General features: G+C 36.0%; 1 protein-coding gene across 2 annotated transcripts in view; it reads right to left on the reverse strand.

The window, feature by feature from the left end:
* The window catches only part of LTN1 (listerin E3 ubiquitin protein ligase 1), a 62,218-nt gene that overhangs the window by 41,038 nt on the left and 5,566 nt on the right, over nucleotides 1–15,614 (reverse strand). For both annotated transcript variants that reach the window (XM_045540506.1, XM_045540505.1), the window contains exons 2-6: nucleotides 15,385–15,588; nucleotides 14,485–14,583; nucleotides 13,701–13,931; nucleotides 11,118–11,170; nucleotides 10,061–10,241 (exon numbers count right to left, since the gene is read on the reverse strand). In XM_045540506.1, coding sequence (XP_045396462.1) covers nucleotides 10,061–10,241; nucleotides 11,118–11,170; nucleotides 13,701–13,931; nucleotides 14,485–14,583; nucleotides 15,385–15,588 — 768 coding nt within the window. The remainder of the gene's footprint in view (nucleotides 1–10,060; nucleotides 10,242–11,117; nucleotides 11,171–13,700; nucleotides 13,932–14,484; nucleotides 14,584–15,384; nucleotides 15,589–15,614) is intronic.

Here is a 15,614-nt window from a genome sequence, read left to right on the forward strand (position 1 = left end):
CACTCTAGCCTGGGCAACAAAGTGAGACTCTGTCTCAAAAAAAAAAAAAAAAAAGAAAATGTAATCAAAAAAGAAATAGCAACAAAAACCATAAAGACATGTTCACTGTGGAGAATATTACAAACCATTATTCTAGGATGCAAAAGACCTATTAACCAAAAGAATTTTGAAAAAGAACATGGAAGTTTCAACACAATATAAAAGAGTAATAATCAAGAGAGTATGGTATTGACATAAGGACAGACATGTAGATTAATGCAACAAAACAAAGAGTACAAAATCAAAACTCCACATATATGGCAAGTGAATTCTGACAAAGGTGCCAGACTGAGGACAGGATAGTCTTTCAACACCTAAATACCTATATGACCAAAAAAAAAAAAAAATTAATTCTTACCCTCACCTTCACTCTATACAGAAAAATTAACTCTAAATGCACCACACACACCTAAACTATAAAACTTCTAAAATAAAATATGGAACATCTTCATGAAATCCTGATGTAAGGAAAGATTTCTTAGATATCAAAAGCACAAACCATAAAAGAAAAAAACAATAAATTAGACTTCATCAAAATTAAAACATCCACTCTTCAAAAACCATTAATAAAATGAAAAGGCAAGGCACAGACTAGAAGAAATCATTCATGATACTTTGACAAAATACTTCTATTCAGAAAAAATACAGGACACTTGTAACTTAAAAATAAAAACCAAAATACAATTTAAAAATGGACAAAAAAATACGAAAGCCTGATAAATCAGTCCTCCTAAAAGAACAACTATAGGTTCTGTGGACAAAACATAAAAAAACTACTACCTGAGGGCACTAGAGACTGAAATACAGAAACAATTTAGAGGAGAATTAAACTAGAAGAAAGTGATCCATATAGACTGAGTGCCCAATTTTTGCAGCTTTGCCTGAAGATGGCTGCAGTTACCACCACAAAGGCATAGGGCCAGCTACAACTCCAATGGAAAGACTGACATCTTTCTAGTCAGAGGAACTAGAAGAACCAGGAAAAGAAGCCCAGGATAACCAGGGTTACAGGAGAGTGAGGAAGAACTCTAAAAAGGAGAGAAATAGAGAAGGGAACCCCCATATTCTGTGTTTAAACAGCCTAAATCAACAGCTGATCTCTGACCATCCATGTACAGAATAAACTGAAAGCAGCTGAAAGCTAACACTTACAAAAACTGAACTGAGAGCTAAGCCATTGTCCACCACAAGCATGAGAGTTTGGTATGAGTCTAACCAAGTTAACTGCCTATGAACACAAAAATATCAACATCCTTTGGATTGCTATAAAAGAATCCAGTCTCCAAAACGTAACATTCACAATGTTCAGTATACACCCAAATTACTCAACCAAGAGCCAGGAAAATGTGATCTCATCTCAAAGAATAAGACAGTTAACTGATGCCAATTTCAAAATGACCCAGATATTATCAGATATGGACTTTAAAACAGCTACTATAACTGTACTCAATGAGATAAAAGAAAACATTAATAGGTTAAAGATAAATGGGAAAAAAATAGGCAATCTCATCTAAAATACAAAAACTAAGAAGAAGTTCTAGAAATAAAAAATACAATACATAAAATAAAAAATGAGCAAAAGATCTGAACAGACAACTCAAAAAAGAAAATATATAAGTACCCAATAAACACATTTAGTCATCAGGGAAATGCAAATTAAAACCACAATAGAAACCTCTACTCCAGAGGTCAGTAAACATTTTCTATAAAAACCAGAGTGTAAATATGTTAAGCTTTGCAGGCCATATGGTCTCTGTTGTAAATACCCAGCTCTGGTTTGTAGCAGGAAAGTAGCCATAGACAATACATAAAACTATTTACAAAAACAGATGTGCTAGATTTGACCCACAAGCTATATTACAGTTTGCAACCCCTGGTCTTATACACAGAAAATGACTTAAATTAAAGTGACCGACAATACCAAACATGAGGATATGGAGCAAATAAAAATCTCACACATTGCTGGTGAAATAGTATTACCACTTCAGAAAATAGCTTGGTAGCTTCCTATAAAGTTAAAAATATGTTTAGCATAATGACACTTCAACTCCTCTCCTTACCCAAGAAAAATAAAAACATATGTCCATACAAAAAACTAAGCAATAGAATGGAATGGACTACTGATAAACAACATGAATAACTCTTAAAAACATGCTGAGCAAAGAAGCTAGATACAGAGTAAGGTATAGACCCATTTATATGAAACCATACGACAGACAAATCTAATCTGTAGTGACAGTAAGCAGATCAATGATTGCTCAGGGTAAAGGAAGACAATGACTTGGAAAGACGCAATAAACCTATTTTGGGTGAAAAAAAAATATTCTATTTCTTGATTGTAGTGGTTACATGGGTATGCATACATGTAGATGGATGTAAATACCTGTCAAAACATAACAAACTGTACACCTAATATGGCCGCATTTTACAGGACTGTGTGTAAATTATACCTCAATAAAGTTGATTTTTAAAAATTATTGTAGGTTATTATTATTGTATTGGAATTCAGGGTCACCCTGTCACAAGAAAACACAGCACAGGGGACAATATGGCCGGTGGCCACAGAGGGGGGACATTTAGATCATACCGGCCAAAGGGAAATCCTCCTCCACCCCAGATAAGCTAGCCTCACCACCAGCTGAGAAAAAGTGGCCTGGGGCCTGGAAAAAATGCACAAGGCAGTCAAGCCACAAAGGCTGCAGTCCTTGGGCAATTCCTACAGCTGTGCTGGCTCAGAGCCAGTGGACTGAGGGTGTATGTGACCCAGTGAGACACCAGGTATGGTAGCCAAGCCAGTGCCTGGGTCACCCCTCTCCCAACTCCAGGCAGTGCAATGCAGAAAGAGTTTTTTTCCACTTGGAGAAAGGAAAGGGAAGAGTTCAGAGGACTTTGTTTTGCAACCTGGGTTCCAGCTCAGCCACAGTAAAATAAAGTACCAAGCAGACTCCTAGGAGCCCCTGATTCTGAGACTTAGTTCATAGATGACATTTCTAGACTACCCTGGGCCAGAAGGAAACATGCTGCCCTAAAGGGAAGGACTCAGTCCTGGCAGGATTCACTACCTGCTGACTAAAGAGCTCTTGGGCTTTGAATAAATATCAAAGATAGCTAGGCAACAGTCACTGAGCTTTGGGTGAGACTGGGCTGGCTTCACGTGTGATCTGGCACTGAAGGCCATGAAGGAGTGCCCACATCACACTTCCCCCAACTCCAGCAGCCCAGCACAGAATGAGGGAAGAGAGTGAGAGACTCTGCCTGGTAATCCAGGGAATTCTCCCTTATCTTACCCAAGTTCACCAAGGCAGTACCAATAGGAGTCTACAAGAGTCACAGAATTACTGGGCTTGGGGATTCCCCAGTGCTACAGCTGCTGTGACCAAAGACAGACCACAACACTCAATTCCCTCTGAATATCTGGAAAGCCTTCTCAAGAAGGACTGTTCAAACAAGCCCAGATGGCAAAGATTAGAATAAATACCTGACTCTTTGATGCCCAGATATCTATGAACATCCACAAGCATCAAGACCTCCAGGAAAACAAGAGCTCACCAAACAAACTAAATAAGGTACCAGTGGTCAACCCTAGAGTGACAGAGATATGTGACCTTTCAGACACACAATTTAAAATAGCTGTTCTGAAGAGGCTCAATGAACTTCAAGACAACACAGAAAAGGAATTCAGAAGCTTATCAGAGAAATTTAACAAAAAGATTGAAATAATAAAAATAAAAAAATCAAGCAGAAATTTTGGAGCTGAAGAATTCAACTGACAAACTAAAAATGCACCAGACTCTCTCAAAAGCAGAACTGATCAAGCAGAAGAAAGAATTAGTGAACTTGAAGACAGGCTATTTGAAAATACACAGACAGAAGATGAAAAAGAAAAAAGAATGAAGCACACCTACAAGATCTAGAAAAGGAGACATTACAACTGACATTGAAGATACCCAAAGGATTGAAACTACCATGAACAACTATATGCCAATAATTGGAAAACCCAGAAGAAATGAATAAATTCTTAGACACATACAACTTACCAAGACTGAACCAGGAAGAAATCGAAAACCTGAATAAACCAACAACAAATAATGAGATAGAAGCAGCGATATAAAGTCTCCCATCAAGGAAAAGCCCAGGACCCAGTGGCTTCACTGCTGAATTCTATCAAGCATTTAAAGAATTAATATCAATCCTTCTTAAACTATTTCACAAAATCGAGGAGGAGGGAATACTCCCAAATTCATTCAATGAAGTCTGTATCACCCTGATACCAAAACCAGACAAAGACACAATAAAATAGGAAAATCATAGGCCAACATTTCTGATAAACACAGATGCAAAATCCTCAATAAAATACCAGCAAACCAAATTCAACAACACATTAAAAAGGTCATTCACCATGATAAAGTGGGATTCATCCCAGGCAGGCAAGGATGGTTCAACATATGCAAATAAATAAATGTGATATACCACAATAAAAGAATGAAGGACAAAAATCATATGATCATTTCAATAGATGCTGAAAAAGGATTCAATAACATTCAACATCACTTTATGATAAAAACTCTCAACAAACTGAGTTAGAATGAACATACCTCAAATAGTAAGAGGCCATTATGATCAAACCACGACTAATATCACACTGAAAGAAAAAACTGAAAGCCTTTCCTCTAAGATCTGGAACAAGACAAGGATGCCCACTTTCACCACTGTTATTCAGCATAGTTCTGGAACTTACAGCTAAAGCAATCAGAGAGAGAAAGAAATAAAGGGCATCCAAATTGGAAAGGAAGAAATCAAATTATCCTTGTTGGCAGACAATATGATCTTATATCTAGAGAAGCCTAAAGACTCCATGAAAAAAACTATTAGAACTGATAAATTCAGTAAAGTTGCAAGACACAAAATCAATATACAAAAATCAGTAGCACTTCTATATGCCAATAGTAAATGATCTGAAAAAGAAACCAAGATAATAATCCCATTTACAATAGCTACAAATAAAATAAACTTAACCAAAGAAATGAAAGATCTGTATAATGAAAACTATAAAACATTGATGAAAGAAGTTGTAGAGGACACAAAAAAAATGGAAAGATATTCCATATTTGTAGATTGGAAGAATCAATATTGTTAAAATGGCCATACTGCCCAAATCAATCTACAGATTCAATGCAATCCTCATTAAAATACCAATGACACTCTTCACTGAAACAGAAAAAATAATCCTCAAATTTACATGGAACCACAAAAGATCCAGGATAGCCAAAGCTATGCTGAGCAAAAATAACAAAATTGGAAGAATAATACTACGTGACTTCAAATTATACTACAGAGCTGTAGTAACCAAAACAGCATGGTATTGGCATAAAACAGACATATAGACCAAGAGAACAGAATAGAGAATCAGAAATAAATCCATACATCTATGGCGAACTTATCTTCGGCAAAGGTGCCAAGAACATACAGTGGGGCCGGGCGCAGTGGCTCACGCCTGTAATCCAAGCACTCTGGGAGGCCGAGGCGGGTGGATCGCTCGAGGTCAGGAGTTCGAGACCAGCCTGAGCAAGAGTGAGACCCTGTCTCTACTAAAAATAGAAATTATCTGGCCAACTAAAAATATATATAAAAAAAAAAAATTAGCTGGGCATGGTGGCACATGCCTGTAGTCCCAGTTACTCGGGAGGCTGAGGTAGTAGGATCGCTTAAGCCCAGGAGTTTGAGGTTGCTGTGAGCTAGGCTGACGCCACGGCACTCACTCTAGCCCGGGCAACAAAGCGAGACTCTGTCTCAAAAAAAAAAAAAAAAAGAACATACAGTGGGGAAAGGACAATCTCTTCAATAAATTGTGCTGGGAAAATTGGATATCCATATGCAGAAGAATGAAGCTAGACCCTTATCTCTTACCATATATGAAAATCAAATCACGGTGGCTCACGCCTGTAATCCTAGCACTCTGGGAGGCCGAGGCAGGTGGATCGTTTGAGCTCAGGAGTTCGAGACCAGCCTGAGCAAGAGCGAGACCCCATTTCTACTAAAAATAGAAAGAAATTAAATGGACAGCTAAAAATATATACAGAAAAAATTAGCCAGGCATGGTGGCACATGCCTGTAGTCCCAGCGACTCAGGAGGTTGAGGCAGAAGGATTGCTTGAGCCCAGGAGTTTGGTTGCTGTGAGCTAGGCTGATGCCACGGCACTCTAGCCCAGGCAACAGAGTGAGACCCTGTCTCAAAAAAAAAAAAAAAAAAAATCAAATCAAAGTGGATTAGAGACTAAAATCTAAGACCTGAAACTATGAAACTACTAAAAGAAAACATTGGGGAAATGGTTCAGGACATTGGTCTGAGCAAGGACTTCTTGAGTAATATACCCAAAATACAGGCAACCGAAGCAAAATGGGACAAATGGGATCACATCAAGCTAAAAAGCTTCCGCACAACAAAGGAAACAACCAACAAAGTGAAGAGACAACCCACAGAATGGGAGAAAATATTTGCAAACAACCCACCTGACAAGGGATTAATAACTAAAATATAGGAAAAAATAAAATAATACAATTTAAAAATGGACAAAGGATCTGAATAGACATTTCTCAAAAGAAGACATACAAATGGCCAACAGGTACATGAATAAATGCTCAAAATCATTGGTCATCAGAGAAATGCAAATCAAAACTACAGTGAGATATCATCTCACCCCAGTTAAAATGGTTTTCTATCAAAAAGACAAGCAATAACGAACGCTGACGAGGATGTAGAGAAAGGGGAACCCTCATGCACTGTTGGCAGGAATGTAAATTAGCGCAACCACTATGGAGAACAGTATGGAGGTTCCTCAAAAAGCTAAAAATAGAACTACCATATGACCCAACAATCCCACTGCTAGGTATATATCCAAAAGAAAGGAATTCAGTATATCGAAAAGATATCTGCACTCTCATGTTTACTGCAGCACTATTCACAATACCCAAGATTTGGAATCAACCTAAGTGTCAAATGGATGAATGAATAAAGAAATTATGGTACACATACACCATGGAATATTATATAGCCATAAAAAGTAATGATATCCTGCCATTTGCAACAACATGGATGGGACTAGAGAACATTAAGAGAAGTAAGACAAACACAGAAAGACAAATTTCTCAGGTTCTCACTTATATGTGGTAGCTAAATATTAAAAACAATTGACCTCATGGAGATAAAGAGTGGAATGATGGTTACTAAAGTTTGAGAAGGGTAGCGGGGAGGTGGGGAGATAAAGTAAGAATGGTTAATGGGTACAAAAATATAGTTAAGATAGCTAGCTAGAATGAATAATATTTGATAGCACAACAAAGTGACTATAATCAACAATAAGTTAGGGTAGGCTTTAAAATAACTAAAAGAGTAGAACTAGAATGTTCCTAACACAAAGAAATGATAAATGCTTGTGGTGATGGATACCCCAATTACCGATTAGATTAATTCCATTATAGTACTATGTCAAAATATCACATGTACCCTATAAAGATATACAATTATTATGTACCAATAATAATTTAAAATAAAAAAAAATTTAAATTAAAAATAAATCAACTGTGAAAAAGGCAAAAAAAAATTATTGTAGGATATTTTTAGATACCAAATAAACTGAGACAGATTCGTGAGTAGGAAGACTAATACAAAGACAGCAAATATCCCAAAATCATTCCATAAATTCAGTACAACCCGAATTAAAATTCCAGTTAGATTTTGAGAAATTCAATAAACTCACTGAAATTTATATGAAAGAATAAAGTTCTAAAACAACTTAATGTTGAAGAAGACAACTAGAAAAGAATGACTCACCTGAGCAGCTATCAGGACATATCATAATGTCATACTGACAGTGGTACTTGCATAAGAAGAGACAGAGACCAATGCATCAGAATATATTTTAGAGACAAATTTATGAATATATGAGAATTTAACATGCCATAATGGCAAGACCACAGATCAACAGGGTAATATTAAGAAAACTGGATCACTATATATGAAGAGAAATATAACTAGATCTCTACTTAAGACCACATAAAAAGGTAGATGATTGATGGATTAAAGACTTTATATAAATAATAAAAAAAATGAAGCTCAGATACCACCATCTCCACAAAAAAAATTAAAAAAATAAAATCCTTTGCCCATTTTAAAAGACTTTATATAAAAGGTAAAACTATGTAGAGATGTAACTATGAAAATTAAAAAATATAAGGCTATCTTTATGACTTAAAAGTGGAAAAGGCCTTCATAAAGCAAAAGTCAATGACTTTGATTACGTCAAAATTAAGATTTCTTTCTTAACAGAGGATGCATAGAAGAGAGCACAGAATGGGAGCTTTTTTGCAATGCCTAAAAACGACAAAAGGACTAATATTTAGAATATACTAGGAACTCCTGCATAATAAGATAAAGAGAATAACTCCAATAGAAAAAAAGACAAAAGATGAACAAAAGGAAACACAAAAACTAAAGAGATGCTAAAAATCACTAGTAAGGAGAGTATTTCAAACTAAAAAGAGATATCACCTGAATTCCTATTAGACTGTTGAAAAATTAAGCAGCTAGTGATTGCTAAAATATAAAGGTACACAGTATAAGATTTATCATGCATATAAGATTCATCATGCATTAACGGTTGAGTCTAGAGTAATGCAGCCAGGCAGGTAAGCAATCTGGCAGTATCAGGAAATTAGGTATGCACAAACTCTATAACTCAGCAATTCAGAGAATTTCTTGAAGATCCAAGGACACACAAATGATGATGTTCATTGCTACATTATTTGTAAGGGTGGACAAATACATTATTTGTAAGGAATGGACAGAAGTGAGCTTCTGAATACTATACGGCACTTAGAAGCTATGGATCAGATGTACACATAGGAACATGACGGATCTTTTAAAAAAACTAAAAAAGCAATAAATGGAATAAAATATAACACAATACCATTTATGTGAATTAAAAACTCATGCACACACAAAAGCACATCTTTCAAAAACAGAGTCAATCCTCATTACTCACAAATTCCATTTATGCAAATTCACCTACTTGCTAAAATTTATTTGTAACCCCCAAAGCAAAACTTTTGCAGAGATTCATGGACATGCACAGAACAGTGAAAAATTTAAGTCATCGATGTGCACATTCCCAGCTGAGGTTGTACACAGCAAAACTCTGCCTTCTAATTTCAGTGCTCATACTGTTAACAAGTGTCCTTTTCACAGTATTTTTTCAAATATTTGTGCTTTTGGTTAATGATTTTATGTTTAAAATGGCCTCCCAGCAGTAGCACTGACGTGCTATCTACTGTATCTAAGCATGAGAAGGCTTTGACATGCCTTACAGAGAAAATATGTGTGTTAGATAAGCTTCATCCAGGCATGAGTTTTAGTGCTGTTGGCCATGAGTTCAATGTCAATGAAACAATAGATACTAAATATGTCTTTAAACAGAAACGCACATAAAACCAGATTATGTATTAATTGACTGACAAATATGTTGTGACCAGAGGTTCACAGGAACCTAACCCTGTTATAATATTTCCCCTAGGAGCAATGCCTCAGTACTCACTAAGTCAGTGTTCCTGATGACTTTGTAGAACATAGCTGCTATGAATAATGAGAATCGACAGTACAAACAAAAACAGATACATAAAACACATTAGAATGGTTACCCAGTGGAGGTTATGAATGGAGAGAAAGACAGGGACAAACAAGAAAAAATAAATACATTAAATAAGAAGAGCCTTCCACATACTAAGTTTAAGGTGCTATTAACAAAGGAATATAATACTTCAACTCTGAATCTGAGGCCCAAACTAAATAAAAAAGTGAAAATAGAATAACATTCTAGTAAGAGATAATTCAGTAAATGGATGACTCACCACAAAGACGTGCTTGCAGAGTTTTAAATGTAAACAGTAAACATAAAACATAAACATACACTGACAAGGTAGGGAAGGAATCAGAGAAATGACTTAAAATAAAAAAGATTTAACATACCTGAGGTACACTGTGCTTTCCATACTTCCAAAACTTATTCTGTGATAAAAGAGACCTAAATTTCTCCTCCAGAGAATCAAGCTCATTATCAGGTAAGAGGCAAAGCAATTTCTTTAATGCCAATAAGGAACAAGTTATAACCCGGTAGAATTTAGCTTCCCTTTCTTCTTCTGGAACAGTTCTTCATGTGAAAACAAAATAAATACATAAAAGGATTGAGAATAACCTAAACTACATACTTGGCATTTCTATTTTAAACGTTTTATCATCAAATAGTCTACCAAAGATGTTTTATTTCTATCTATTTCCCCTGTGCCTACCCCCTCAAAATAGAAACACACACAAAAATATTTAATCATACACTTTAAAAGTAAACAAAACAACTTAATACTCTTTCGCTAGAATTATTCACAGTTCAACTATGTTCAACCAACCTTAAAATAGTTCCTACTATGACTGTCAAAAAGTAAATGTGGGCTGGGTGCAGTGGCTCATGCCTGTAATCCTAGCACTTTGGGAAGCTAAGGCAGGAGGATTGCTTCAGCTCAGGAGCTCGAGACCAGCCTGAGCAAAATCAAGACCCTGTCCCTACAAAAAAAATAAAGAAATTAGCTGGGTGTGGTGGGGTATGCCTGTAGTCCCAGCTACTTGGGAGGCTGAGGTAGGAGGATGGCTCGAGCCCAGGAGTTGAGGTTGCAGTGAGTTATGATGACACCACTGCACTCTAGCAGAGGTGAAAGAGACTCTGTCTCAAAAAAAAAAGAAAAAAGTAAATGTCAGAAAAAATCTAAAAACACCCCTAACAAAACCAAATGCATAGCTCTCATGCAAACTAAATAGCAGTACAATTTGCAAGTAGAAGCCCTTAATACAGCACCTCACACATAGCATTATATTCATCATTTTCATCTCTACATTTAGAATTCCTTCTTTTTATCCTCAGCACCTAGACGGTCTAGAATTCCTTCTTTTTAAAAAATTTCACATTGAAATTATCTGACTACCTATGAGTGAAACAAATCCTTACCACAAGTTACATAGAAACAACACAACTTACTGTGGGTCACTGAGTGTATTAGGTGTTTCTTTTAGAAGATGATCCTGCAGCACCTACAAACGGGAGAAAAAACCAAAGCCTTGAGATTTTACTGAACTGTCAATGGTGAACAGACAGAACCTAGTTAGGTAAAATCCATTTTTGAAAATTCCCATAAGCCTCATCTTACCTAAGAGTAAAATCAAATAGCAAAACTAAAAGGTTTGAATTTTACCCATTTTTCTTTCCCATCAATCCCTGAGGTTGGCTGCTGTTGGGATAAGAAGAATAGAGTACTTCTTCTCTACTTGCCTATAAATACTCCTGGCCACTTGTTCCTTCATTTCTTTTTCACACAGCAGTGAAGTAGAATAATCAATTAGTAAATATGGGAGAGAAATTAAGCTCTGCTTTCCCCTCTCCTCTTTCTGTGAGCCTCCTTGCCCTCCAGAGAACACCATACATTGTGCTCTGCTCCATTAGAGGAAGGTCTAAGGTTTTCAAATGTGGGGTAAGTCTGCCTACTTCTGAAGTGTGGTACCAGGGAGGCCACTGTTTCAGTATCAAATTTATCAGCAATAACAATAGCTAACATTTATTGAGCTTTTCCACATACCAGGTATTGCTTTGAGCACATTTAATGCATTAACTAAATTAATCCTCACAATTCCATGAAGTACAAGTTAATTACTTCTTTATAGATTTGGAAATGTAGGCACAGAAACTTGTCCAGGGTCACATGCCTAGTTAACAGCAGAGTGGAACCAGAACCCAATGGTGTGACTCAGAGCCCATGTCTTATAGACAGTAAGATATACTACCTATATTGTTGACATTTTGATCTTCATTTGCCTAACTCTGCTCTAATAAATTGCTTTTTGAACTTGACACAGTTCAATCCCAGGAGCTGTAATGAACTGTGACATTGCCAACTAAAAGGAAAATAAAATGGAGGAAATAATCCACACATGCAGCGATCAGTTATCCATCCATAACAAAGCTGAGAAAAAACAAATTTTTTAAGGCCTATGAACAGCCAAATCAGTTGTCTCAAAATCCATTTTCTAAAGTGTAGTGTCCAAACTCATGACACTTCATTCTCCTAATATTCATCACTTGGTATTTTAAATCAACCAATGACTCTTTTTTTTTTTTTTTTTTTTTTTGAGACAAAGTCTGACTCTGTTGCCCGGGCTAGAGTGCCGTGGCATCAGCCTGGCTCACAGCAACCTCAAACTCCTGGGCTCAAGCAATCCTCCTGCCTCAGCCTCCCGAGCAGCTGGGACTACAGGCATGCATCACCATGCCTGGCTAATTTTTTCTATATATTTTTAGTTGTCTGGCTAATTTCTTTCTATTTTTTAGTAGAGACGGGGTCTCGCTCTTGCTCAGGCTGCAACCAATGATTCTTAATTTACACATGGGTTAGAACTCCCTTTGAGAATATGATTAAAGCTATAAGTCTTCTTCCCCAAAAAACAAGCTTGGTACACCTGAGAAATGAAGGACAGAAGAATCTAAATCAGGAGCTAGAATCAAGTAATAAGTTGGAAAGGAAGTGTTGGGTGAAGAGATCAAATTGGTAAGCAGGTTCCAGATCATGCAGAGCCTTATATGCCAAGATAAAAAATCTGAACTTGAGGTGTAATGAATGGAAGGCCACAGGAAAGATGACTAATGGAAAGGAAGGAGATTATTCACAGGGTGCTGTGGAAACACAGGAGTACTAATTAAGGGAATGAATACAAGCACGAATTTTTTTAAACCCTAAATTCCCCTCAATCCTTGTTCATCTACTTTTACTTCTTGATATAATTCTAACAAACTTGGTTGTCTGATTTTTCCAGTCTATATGTTGGGAATAGCAAATGAGGAGGGAAGAAATCAGACACTACTAGATACAGACACATTGACACATTGAAAGCCACTTACGGCTAAAGTGTCAGCCAAGTGTGGAGAAACTTTCATATCTGTTAATGGGAGTATAAATTTGTTTAGACTTTTGAAGGGCCACTTAACAATATCTATAAAAATTTTTAATGTTCTTGTCCTTTGACCCAACACATGGTTACTATAAGTTCTAGTAACCATCACTACCACAAGGGTATGAAGAGATTTATTCAAGAATGTTCACTGAAGCAGCATTTGTTATAATCAAAATTTGGGAAAAATCCAAATGTATATTAACATAAAAGGGGTTAAATAATGTACATCCATATAAAACAATACCAGAGAGCCCACAAAAAGAATGAGGTAGATATGTACATATGTATTGATATGGAAATATAAGAGAAAATAACTTTACATTTATTTTTGCATATATTCTTTGTTTAGATTATACATTGCAAAGCATATATCTAAACTTCTAGATAATATAATAAATTAAGACTTATAAATTAAAAACAGGATATTTAAACACTATAGAAAGCTCCAAACCAAAATGCTAATTTTGTTAAACACCATTTAAAAAGACAACCTTCAATTGTAAATATTTCACCTACTCATTCCCCTACAATGCCAAGTAAAAGAGCTGTCATTATAGTATGCTTATATGCCTTAAATACTTAAGAAAAAAATATATTTAGAATGGTTCCAAGAACTTACACTTGTAATTTCATCCTTACAAAATGCTATGGCTTCAGGTTGCTTGCTTGGAGGGAAAGCCGCTTCAAATGCATCTTTTGCTGCAAATGCAGCTGGTGTGTAAGTATCACACTGAGCCATTAGCCAATAACCCATTAAACTTTTTAAATAGGGAGCCAACTGTTTCTTTACTTTAAGGATAAGTTTTTCAAAAGCTTGCTGTGTGGCTTCTCGAACCCGGCGGTCATGATCCTATTGAAAATATAAATGTGATTTAAAATAGCTCTAGCCCCTAAAAACAAACACAGACATTTCTGGATATGCTATAATGACCCATTACTAAGAATTCACCTATGTACACAACTAAACTGAAATCAATTTTTTAAAAAATATCAAAAATTTGGGGCTTTCTAAATCAGAAATTATGTGAAATAATGGATTAATTTTTCCTTTTCCCCTTTTCCCAATGAGATAAGGCTGTATTCAAGAAAGATTCAAGGCTGAGCCGTAAGTAATTAAGCAATTCACTCTCATTCTTCTGTAGCAAATACGCAAGGGAATAATATAATTGCCAAATTTCATTACAACTGGAAAGCATCTGGGTAATCCTCTAGTAATAACCTAATTTCTGAAAACAAAGACTACTTACACACTCTTCACAACTCAACACGATCCAATTGCATGATAACGTTGATATAACACTTCATAACCCTCACAAAAAATCAATCATATAAATTTAACAGTCCCCACAACTTAAGCCAAAAAATATACAACAGAAACAAACCAGTAAAGTTTTAATACTTACAAGTGAAATTTTGCAGAAAATTCTTGGCCAGTATGGAAGAACTCCTTTTACAATTTCAGTGTCTCTCTCTGTACACATGGTTCCAAATTCCTGCATTGCCTAGAAGTAAATTAACATCATTAAGGATTAACAACCAAAATATTGGCTGTTGATTATATTTACTCTGTTCTGGAAGCTTCTATTTTATTTAACAGGAGAATATATTATATCTGTTTGTTCCACATCGGACTAATTTGCAAGCTACTATGGTAGAAACTTTTCAGTTGTTTTTTAAAAAATAAAATGCATACAAACAAACAAACAAAAATCTCATTTAAAATTATAGGGTCAAAGCCAAGCACAGTGGCTCATGCCTGTAATCCTAGAACTTTGGGATGCTGAGGTGGGAAAATCACTTGAGGTCAGGAGTTCAAGACCGGCGTGAGCAAGAATGAGACCCCCATTTCTACAAAAAATAGAAAAATTAGCTGGGCATGGTGTTGCATGCCTCTTGTCCCAGCTACTTGGGAGGCTGAGGCAGATGGATGGCTAAAACCCAGGAGTTTGAGGTTACAGTATGCTATGATGACACCACTACACTCTAGCCCAGGCAACAGTGCAAGACTGTCTCAAATAAATAAATTTAATTTAATTACAAAGTCAAAATTATATGCCCTAATGGGAAAAACCGTACAGCTAACATTTCAAAGTGGTTCAAAAAAGTTTAGAGAAACAAACTAATTTATGACCCAGAAGATAAGTGTCAACTAAGCCAAAGTCTGTGTTAGAAAAAGTATAATTATAAAAAAACTTATTAGTGATAAATTGTTATTCATCTTTCTTTGCATAGAATGTGCTAATGACATTTTGTTTCAACAAAAGGATTTTTCTAATCATTCTTAAGAAAACAAGAAAACTTACTTTTAATTTTGTTGTGACATCTTTCTTAGAAAGCTTCCGCAGCACCATCCGGAAATCAGAATCTACAAGACTGTCAATTTCTTCAGCTCCTTGGATAGCAGGAACATAGCCCAGGTCACTCTGAAATGTTCCAAAACCAATAAATCCAGGCACTGTTCCCTGTTCTTTGGCAAGGAGTTCTGCAGCTCGACCACTGTTTGAAGGCTGGTAAGAAAGTCAGGGAGAAAAAA

Source organism: Lemur catta, chromosome 1 (genome assembly GCF_020740605.2).
Source record: "Lemur catta isolate mLemCat1 chromosome 1, mLemCat1.pri, whole genome shotgun sequence".
NCBI classification, from domain to species: Eukaryota; Metazoa; Chordata; class Mammalia; order Primates; family Lemuridae; genus Lemur; species Lemur catta.